Source organism: Vigna unguiculata, chromosome 8, assembly GCF_004118075.2.
Source record: "Vigna unguiculata cultivar IT97K-499-35 chromosome 8, ASM411807v1, whole genome shotgun sequence".
Taxonomy (NCBI): domain Eukaryota; kingdom Viridiplantae; phylum Streptophyta; class Magnoliopsida; order Fabales; family Fabaceae; genus Vigna; species Vigna unguiculata.
Window position 1 is genome coordinate 6,981,844 of NC_040286.1, and position 11,116 is coordinate 6,992,959.

General features: G+C 27.3%; 1 protein-coding gene across 1 annotated transcript; it reads right to left on the reverse strand.

Annotated features, from left to right (window-relative positions):
• Positions 1–4,826: 4,826 nt before the first annotated feature.
• Positions 4,827–11,116, reverse strand: LOC114194052 (cytochrome P450 71D11-like). Its single transcript, XM_028084090.1, has 4 exons — positions 10,602–11,116; positions 9,259–9,774; positions 7,364–7,978; positions 4,827–5,110 (listed from the first exon to the last, which is right to left on the reverse strand). The coding sequence occupies exons 1-4, from the start codon at positions 10,989–10,991 to the stop codon at positions 5,060–5,062; spliced, it is 1,572 nt and encodes a 523-aa protein (XP_027939891.1). The 5' UTR covers positions 10,992–11,116; the 3' UTR covers positions 4,827–5,059.

Here is an 11,116-nt window from a genome sequence, read left to right on the forward strand (position 1 = left end):
ATTATGATGTAGTTAAACATTGAAAATATATTTTATCATGATGTAAATTTTACTTATTGAAAATAACAATAAAAATAAAACAAAACAAATATAATATATATATATATATATATATATATATATATATTAGGTAAAAATATTTTAATTAAATAGGTGTGTGTAAAAAAAAATATATGAAGAATTTTCTAAAAGAGAAAAAAATAATAATAATAATATAGAAAAAAAGAAAAAAAAAGAGAAGAAGAAGAAGATAAGAAGAAAAAGAAATAAGAAGATAAGAAGAAAAGATAAGAAGAAGAGAAAATAAATAAAAAGAAGATAAGATGAAGAGATAAGCATTATCTCTTTATTAATGTAGGTAATGATGGTTTTGAAAGAAAAATCTAAATAAGCACATGGCTTGCTTTTATATATATATATATATATATATATATATATATATATATATATATATATATATGAATGTTACGTAAAGGAAAGTGAGAAAGGGAGAAAAAGAAAGAGAGAAATGAGAGAGAAAGAAAAGAGAAAGAGAAAGGAAGGAGAGAGAGAAAGAGAAAGAGAAAGAGAAAGTAGAGAGGGAAAGAGAAAAATAGGAAAAGAAAGTTTAGAGCAAAGATTCAAAGAGATCCTAGTCTTCTAGGACTATTATTAGTGTGCTCTTCAATCAATAAGGTAAGGGGGAGTGAGGTTAAGCTTTTATATATTAATCTTGATAAGCTCATGTGTTTTATATTAATCTTTTATTTATTTTGACTCATATATTATTCTATTTACTTTCATTTAACTTATTTTCATTTATTATCCTCTTATATTTATTTTATTTCATCTCCAATTATACATTGATCCTGTTTATTTATTTATTTTATTTAATCTCCAAATATTTATTGATCCTATTTATTTATTTTATTTAATCTTTAGTTACGCACTGATCCTATTTATTTATTTTATTTTATTTTATTTATCTTCAGTTACGCACTGGTCCTATTTATTTATTTTATTTTATTTTTATCTTCAGTTACGCACTGGTCCTATTTATTTTATTTTTTTTATCTCTAGTTACGCACTGGTCCTATTTATTTATTTTATTTTATTTTTATCTCCAGTTACACTGGTCCTATTTATTTATTTTATTTTTTTTATTTATCTCCAGTTACGCACTGGTCCTATTTATTTATTTTATTTTTTATTTATCTCCAATTACGCACTGGTCCTATTTATTTATTTATTTTATTTACCTCCAGTTACGCATTGGTCCTATTTATTTATTTTATTTTATTTATATCCAGTTATGCACTGATTCTGTTTATTTCTTTCAATTAATATATTTTCAGTTACACATTGGTCCTGTGTAAATTATATTTTTTATTATAACGTTCTAATCCTTATCTAATTATTTATTTAAAGTTCTTGCTTTGATTCTTATTTTATCATTATTTTATAATTAAAAAATAAAAATAAAAATAAATGTAAAGTAAAGTAAATATTATTTTATTCAGTGAGCTTGAATATAAGAAAATTACATGTAAATTTTATTTTATTTTATGTTCTTTGTGTATAGTTTATACAATGACATGAATTGATAGTCATCACATTTAATGACCTTTGAAAATATCTAAGAGTATGTCGGTTAAGTAAGAGTTAAGTCTAGTTTCAATAAGTTGAGATTAAACCAGTGTCAAAGTGTTTGTATTTGGGAAGTCACAGTTTGGTACACTGCGGGATGAAAGGCAGGGACCATGGTGGGGTCTAAGGAAGTTTTACCAAGTAGGTGAATATCTGGATAGTTCAGAATAGCGCCCTGGACTAGGATATTCATAGGCCAAACTTGGGACTATCCGATACCTGCTCGGCATCGCCAAGGTTAGGTAGTGAGTATATATCTCTTTTGTGAGCCGATGAATGGCTAATATTCTCGAGAAAGAAATAATTATGATTGTACCAATGTTTTATGAGAAATACTCAACTACCTAATCACTTCCCAAAGTAACTTTTGATGTTCAGATTGGATCATCAAAAGTGAAATATGGATCCATATGTCTGGTAAAACAAGATCAAGTTTTATGGTTGTAGGTCCAAATCTAGGCCCCCGGTGTCTGCATTGTTTGTTGAGTTTATTAAGATTGATATTTAAGGCTTATAAAGACCTCACTCCTTTCATATTTTTCTTTCATATGTACCTGTTGCATGAGCAGAAAAGGAACCTGCTCAGTGAGAGTTGTTCGGGATACTATTGGTGGATCTTCTGAAGATTGACTCTTGGATAATTTCTATTAATATCTTTAGGAGATGTTAAAAATATAGAAAATCTTCTATTCTGATGTAAGACTCTTAATATTTAACAAATATATATTTTTGTAATATTTTATGAACAATTACATAGATGCAAACTACATATATGAATATGAAGTTATGTTATTATTAATGTTCTCTCAAGGATAATCTCTAAAAAAAAAATTGATTCCATATCTTTTTATCAAATAATAATTATTTAGTATAATAGTCAGGGTGTCACATCGAGTGCGTTCATTCCACCAAGACGTATTACTTATGTGAATATCTCGCCCAATATAGCCAGCTAGGGGTATTGGGCCAAAATGGGTCGGATCTTTAGCTGGGCACCAAACAAACAATGACTAATGACTTGACTAGCACTTGGCAGGACTTTAGTACCACTGAGCGCAACCAAGTCAGTGAACTCACTGACGTGTTGGCGTTGGGTGCCATTTAGGCAGCGTCGAACACCACATGTTTTTCTGGTTTGAGTTATTATCTTGGGAAAATTAGGATTCCTGTTTCGTTAACTATTGGATCGAGTTGAAATTTTGACAATAAGTCCTAGACACATGATTCTTCACCTTGTCTGTTAGGATCTTTGAATAGAGGTTTATGGTAAGAGAAATGTTTTTCATCGTTTTGATGAAATTATTGGAAATATTGTATTTAAATGTTATGTTAATGCAATAGAAAGTAAATAATGAATTATTAACCTGTAATTTGAAATAAACAATAGATGATTTATGTTTTGAGATGAGTTTGGATTGAGGTAAAACGCATATGTATAACATGGTGTGATGATTTAAAATTTTATGAGAGTATGATGAATGAACTATGTGTGATATATTGTGTTTTTGCTACTTGCTCTTATGATTGTGCTTTCTATCTTGGTAATTTTATTATAAATTAATATGTATGTGAATGGAATGATAAGGTAGTTATTCCTAGGGAGGGAATTCTACCATTAATTGAATATGATATGGGGTGTATTAATGATAGCTGCAAGGTGAGATAATCATGACTTAACTAGTGATTACAGTCGTCAAATAGAAAATATGAACAAGTACAAATATATTTTATACCCGCATGTTAATGAGGTGGGTACAAGTATCATAGTATCTGTATCCGTGGATACTCGTACATGCTAATCTCTAATTTAACAAAGTGGGGTTGTTGATCCAAGCAGTAGTTAAAAACCTTCAATTGTGTTAAACGTGATTTAATATTTACTTTTGTAATGTTATTTGAACTTGTATGAATTTGAGTTTATTTGGACTTTGTTTGAAACTTATGATAGTGATGTATTATATTTTATTTGAATTTATTTTGACATTGTAATCTTTGATTGAATGTTTAAAATTCAATTTTATATATAGATATTTTATAGATTTTTATGTAGATTTTTTTTAAATTTTAATAAATATACATTTTTTTTATAACTTTCTACCATTTTTATACAATTTTTTTTATAGATTTTTATAGTTAAAATATTTTGTTAAATATTTTTATATTTTTGTTTTGTAAATATCCACAAGTATTAAAAGAATAAGCGGGTACACGTATAATGGATACCCGCACAGGTATGTGATAGATATTTATCCAGTGGGGATGGTAGTGAGGAGCTACTACCCATACCCGCCCCACCCCATTGATATTCCTAGTTGCGAGAGTCGATGGAGGTTTGTATTTAGAGTGATGACACTAGTCACACTAAAAAGAGATATTGAATTTATCTTGTCATGCTCAATGAAACTAGGGAAGCTATCCATCCACGGTACAACTATAGCTCTTGATAGGCAAAAGTGATAGAGCATTGACAAGTACAAGATCTCATTTCACTAGTTAATACACCGATCCTCCAGAGGTCGGGTCTATAATTATTAATGTTTGTTTGTGTTTGAAGAACTTTGGTGTGAAGTTTGATGGTATGATTGTATGGTATGTCATTATATTCAAATTCTTAGAATAATCTCTTTTTATTTAAAACTTTAAATCATTTCTAGCTTATCCTGTTTGTTCTTATGTTGATATTATCTACCTACGATAGGTGTAAATTTCATGATAGTAGAAGATAATGTAGGATCCGAGGAGGAACAATGTTGAGTCATTCACAGGTGCTGAATGCCACAAACAAGTTTAAAGTTTCATACATATAGTTTATGATATTATGAGTACATCACCCATGGTAGTTTTCTTTTGAATACTCTTTGAATATTTAAGTTTTTAGTTATCAAAGAAAGAAGGACTCTATTTAATATTATGAACTATATCCAGTGAATTTTGTTTTGGTATAATCATGTGATTTCTACTCGATAGTAAGCTTTGGAGTGTTATTTTAGGGATGTTATACTTTGAAATGTCAACATAATTAAAATGTTAAAATTCATAATAATATCTAACATGATCTTATTTAAAAAATAATAGAACAAAATTAAAAAAAATTATAATAGTAGTAACAATAACATAACTAACACTATTTAATCTAATATTATGTACCCGCTATGGGAGTGACTAAATAACCCATGCATAAAAGACAGATAAACATAGGCTGAAATTATAACTGCAATAACACATTTTTATTAAGCTCTTTAGATGAAGCATGCTAGAAAAAAAAAACTTACAATTCAAATACTTGAGAAAACAAACATAACATAAAAATATTACACTAATTAACAGTTCTTAAAGACTTGATCTCTTGACCAATTATTCATTATTAAAGAACTGAAACACTGAGGCATATATTTACTTTTCAGCAAAGATGTGTGGAAATCTTCTTCCTTACTCACTCTTCTTTGCTTCCACTGCTTACTTCGTTACTCTTTGCATCACTTCCCTTTAAAAACATCAACATAAAATGTTAGCAAATGAAAATTTAGAAAAGATATCTTTAACTAGAAAAAAAATGCTTTTCTTTTTTATAACTAATTTATAAAAAAATATTTTCTATTAACCTCTCTCAAAACTTGGTTTGGAACACATGTATAAACTAATTTTACCTTTATAAAAAACGGATTTATTGTTTTCTTCTAAAATTGAGAAAATTTTTCTCTAAACATATCCTAATTCACAAAGTTTACCACTTATCAATATAAAAACATGGAATGGTGTTGTTTTTATTGATATAAATATCATGAATCAATTGGTTCCCATTTCAGCTCTCAATGCTATAAGGCAAACGAAATTGTTCAACCAATGTGGGTTAAAATCTAGATTTTAAGTAATTAAATATAAAATAAACATATTTAGGTATTTGTAGATATATCTATTATCTAAGGATATATAATTTATAAAAGTATCATCTACATTTTTACTAAGACCATAATAAAGATTTAATTATATAAACAAGAATCTTTATGTGACAAAAGCTAAAAATCACGTTTTTTTTATTTCCTTTACTAATGTGAACATTGTCTTAAGATTCCATGTTTCATGGTTGTATATATATGATGTTTGAATCATCTTATGATATTTGCATCATAGATGTGTAGGAAAAAATTGAAATGACAAATTCTGAATTTTATGTAGTGATATTTGTGGGTACATCCATCTGCCATCCCCTCTCCTCAAACAACATACCATAAAGAAAAAAAAATAAGGAATTAAAATATATATTTTTATATCTGCCACTAGTTAATGAGTATAATTTTATATCTGTCACTTGTTAATAAGTTTTTTTTTTTATTTCTACAAAAATTCATACTTGTTTTTATTTAAGTTATTTTGAAAAAAAATAATCTCAAAAGAATTTTTAAAATAAATAATTTTCTTGTTGAACTAAGCATTTGTCATCATGTTTTGGAGTATTTTATTTTAATAAATTTTCATATTATGAATTTTGGAAATATCAATATAACTAAAATGTCAAAATTAATAATGATAGGTAACAAGATCTTTTTTGAAACTAAGTATTTAATATTTCATCAATAAAAAACTTATATTTTCTGTCAATTTTGTTTTGAAAATTTTTTCGTACAAAATAATTATAAATTTTGTTATAAAAAAAATATTTGTAAAAAATTGGTACCAGTCTTTTTGAAAAATAATTTATATAAAACATTATTTGGAGAAAATTTTGTATCAAATTAGCGAATTTTATAATTTTGTAGAAAATAATTATTCCCGAAGGAATTATTTAAATTTTTTAGAAGAAAAGGATAAAAAAAATATTTTCTTACAAATTTTTTCAACAAATTTGTAAGAAAAGTCCGATGAAATATAAAAAATTCTGGTAGTGATCATTATTTCTATTTTTAATTTATTTCTAAGTTATTATGTGATAACATAAACAACTTTAGTTTAACTAGATATCTGATATTATAATTACTGTTTTACAATTTCATTAAAATGTAATAGTAGTTAAATATACCATATTACATATTTATGAATATGTAACCATTCTGAAAGTTAACATACATATTCATATTATTAATAACTATATTGAAAAATATTAATTTTTTCTTAAAACTTACTATTTCAAAAAGTTGGTGCTTGCTAATTAATTCTATTCCATTTTTAATTGTATGCATAAAATTTAAGTTAAAAGAAAAAAAGAAGTCACAATTAACACTCAAGTTGACACTGCATCACCAAACACACAATAAAATACCATTGTTTACAAACATTATTTGTAAAAATGTTGTAAGTTTGAAAGATTTGTACTGGTATTAAATTTTTATTATCATTGTGGTTATTATCTTGGGTAATCCCTTCAGTGCCTTTGTTAGTTTCAGTGTTAACAGTTATTCTTGTTGCAGTATTCTTTTATTTGTATCTTTTGATATTCCATATAAGAATTAAGACTTATAAATCCATCGTCTTAAGATTTTGGGTTAAGAGTGGTGTCAATATCTTGTAAGTTGGGTTCATATTCGGTGATGTTAAATCTTCCAGTGATCCTCTCCAACAAAAAATACTCTTAATACCAGGTTGCCACATATCACGTGCCGTCAAAAAACCATTCCATTTTCCATTATGTTAACTTTAGCTTATATAAAAAATAAAATAAAAAACATGTATATATAATTATTTAACAGTGAGTTATGATGGTTATGATATAATATAATTTAGCAAAAGAAATATATCTTACCAGGGAAGTAGAAGCAGTGAGAGGTATCAAGAAAATGTCATTCTTTCTTCCAACAGTGACTCCAAATTTCTCAGACATGTCAAAGTCTTCACTTCTGATTCCATTTGGAAGGTTCCAATCAAAGTGAAACAACAAAACAGCAAGAGTGAGTTCAACACTCAGCAAGCCAAAGGACATGCCTGGACACATTCTTCTTCCAGCACCAAAGGGAATGAACTCAAAATGAGATCCTCTAAGATCAATGGAGCTTCCAATGAATCTCTCTGGATAAAACCTCTCTGCTTCATTCCAGTACTTTGGGTCTCTTCCAATTGCCCAAGCATTTATCAGTACCTTGCTCTTCACTGGTATGTGATACCCATCAATCTCACATGTCTCTCCACATTCTCTTGGAACCAGAAGAGTTCCTGGAGGGTGTAACCTTAGGGTTTCTTTCACAACTGATTTCAGATATTGTAGTTCATTCATGCATATCTCATCAACCTTTCCCTTTTCTTTGAACACTTCTCTCACCTCAGCTTGTGCTTTCTTCATCACACTTGGATTCTTTATCATCTCTGCCATTGCCCAGTTTACTGTTGTCGTCACAGACTCAACTCCAGCTACAAAAATGTCCTGCAATGCAACACATACTTATCTTTAGGATTTAGGGTTTCATATTTTAATTCTATCAAATCAGTGTAATGGACAGTACTATATATATATATATATATATATATATATATATATATATATATATATATATATATATATATATATATATATATATATGAAGTGTAGTTGTAAGTTGTGTTATATATTTAAATTATGGACAGCCATATTTTAATACTACACTTTTTTTTACTACAATTTAATATTATTTATTATTATTATTATTTATTCTCTTAATTTTTAAAAATATAAAAGTTAACTTTTATTAAGATTATTTTAACTTTGTAAAAATTATCAAATAGTCTCAAAGAAATTTTTTCTTAAATTATTATTTTAGTTTAAATATCAATGATACATATATAGATAAATAATTTTGAATATATATGTAGAATATGTTGTAATTAAAATCATAATAAATAAATATATTTAAGTATATAATTTATATTTCTCACTCACAATAATGAATTTATATGAAACAAGATTACTTTAACTATGTTTAATTTATTTTAAAAAATATTTAAATTAAATTTAGAGATTAATATAAAAATAAGTAAACTAAAAGTGGTTGGACAACTAAGAAATTTATGTGTGCTATTATATAATAATAATAATAATAATAATAATAATAATAATAATAATAATAATAATAAATAAAGGTAATTTGAATTGGTTGAGGAAGAATGTTTTGATCAATTAAAAAGGTGGTGCGTAAAATATTGATGTGAAGAAGAAAATAAAAATACTCAATTAAGAAAAACAAAAGAAACAAAAATTACATTTATGAGATAATTTATAAATTTACATGTCAGTAAATTAAAGAAAAGTAAGAGTTTGTCGGGGCCATGGCCCACACAGTCAACAAAATGGATTTTTTCCTGATTTAGTATTGTCGTAAGAACCAGATGGGTGGGTAATATTTTAATTACTAAATTTTTATAATTTTTTTTTATTATATGAGATGATATTTTAAAATATTGAGTATAAGAGAATAAAAAATTAAAAAATTATGTAAAAAATATACATAAAGTTATAAGAAAAATTATTAAATAGTTAATTTTTTTTTTCATAAATATATAAGAGTAAGGATAAAATAATTTTTTTTCATGTGTTTAATAATAATTTTAAGAAAACAAGAAGATAGACTTCTTCACGTTTGTGTATGGGTAGGTCCGATATAACTTTAGAAAAGAGGGTGAGAAAGATGATAAAAGAAAGAATTTAGAAGAAATGGATAAAATCCTCACCATGATTACTGCTTTGATATTGTTAATGGTTAAGCAAACTTCTTGGTTAGTGTCATTAGCATCATGGAAGTTTAGCAGAACATCAACCAAATCTTCGTCTGATTCATGGCCATATTTGGCTTTGGATCTCGCTTCTCTGTGTTCATCGATGATGGCTTCAAGTATCCGATCCATTTCTTGATGCACCTTCTCAAGCATAGGCCTCAAACCAGTGAGATGTTGAAGCCATGTAGCAGAAGGAAACAACTCTCCAATGTCAAAGCCTCCTGCACCAACCACTCCTCGTTGGAGTATTGACATGAACTCATCCTGGTCTTTGGTGCGCTTCTTCCCCAGAGCAGCTCTTGAAATTATGTTATACATTGACGACGACACTGCTTCAGTGAGGTTGATGGGGGACCCTCCAACATGTGTGCCAATAATTTCAACCAGATTGCTCAGTTCTTCCTCTCTGATAGGCTGGAATGAGCTCACACGTTTTGGGGACAGAAGCTCCATGGTGCAGATTCTTCGTACCTGAGGATGATATTTGCTTAATATATATTTTTTAGTTTCGTGTTTAATATATTTTTAGTTTCTAATCTTAGACATGAAATTAAAATTATCTGTCTGAAACTTCAATATATTTTAATCCTCATACTTTAAAAATAAAGAAAATAGTTCTTTTAATTCAATTATGCTACTTCTTTTTTAGATGCCAAACACGTTTCATGCTAACATTTGAGTTCTTTACACTATTTGATATGTTTTCAGCTTATAACACTACTAAAAAAACTCATATTTTCTGTTAATTTTGTTTTGAAAATATTTTCATAGGAAATACTTACAAATTTTGTTGAGAAAAAAAATTTGCAAGAAATTGCTACTAATTTTCTTGCAAAATATTTTGTACAAAACACTTTTCGCAACAAATTTTGTAAAAAATACTTGTAAATTTTATAATTTTGTAAGAAATGATTACCTATAAAGAAATTACTTGCCAATTAAAATTCTTAGAAAAAATAATAAAAATTTCCTTCCTTACAAATTTTTTAAAAATATTTACAAGAAAAATCTTATGTAATATGAAAATTTCTAATAATATAAATGCATTTGACACATAAAAATGTTAACTTAAATCAGTTAAAAGGACTATAGCCTTATACCCTTTCATTTTCTTAAATTTAAGTCAAAATATTTAATTTAAAGAAATTAATTTAAAGTTATATTTCATGGACTATAACTATTAACATAATATAAATATTTGATATTTACATTTTTATATAAATATATATATTACATATTTCATGGAACGTATCGAGATATCTGATAGTTTGAAAACTCTTAAAAATTTGCAAGAGTACCTTTTTCCAGTAACTTCCGTAAGGCGCAAAAGCAATGTTAGTGTATCCATAGGAGGCTATATCTGCTGCTAGAAGTTGAGGTCTTGATGCAAAGATTGCATCATGTGTTTTCATGATCTCTTTAGCATACTCTGCGGAGGAAACAACGATTATGAAGATCTCTCCCAGTTGGAGATGCATCATGGGTCCATATATTTTGGCTAGGTCTCTGAGTTTTCGGTGTGGTGTGGATGAAAGAAGATGGTGCAGGTTTCCTATAATTGGCAGCTTCCATGGTCCAGGGGGTATGTTCAGTGATGACTTAGTTTTTTTCTTTAAGTTTCTCCCTAATTTCAGTGCCACAATCATGCAGAGGAGAAAGGAAAAGACAAAGAGTATTTCTGAATCCATGGTGAGAAAAAGTTACTGGTGAAAGGTTATGCAACTCATGATATATATAAAGATTGATTGGTGTTGAAGATGGTTGTTTGTTTTCCCCATGTTCTTAAATGAAGAATCTGATGGGTAGATGAACA

Bases quoted from the DNA above. Each gene is read 5' to 3' on its own strand.
- LOC114194052 (XM_028084090.1), bottom strand. From the start codon at position 10,991: ATGGATTCAGAAATACTCTTTGTCTTTTCCTTTCTCCTCTGCATGATT. The intron at 7,979-9,258 runs GTGAGGATTTTA...GTTGCATTGCAG, and splicing joins ATATCAAAGCAGTAATCATG to GACATTTTTGTAGCTGGAGT. The intron at 5,111-7,363 runs GTAAGATATATT...ATGTTTTTAAAG, and splicing joins TCACTGCTTCTACTTCCCTG to GGAAGTGATGCAAAGAGTAA.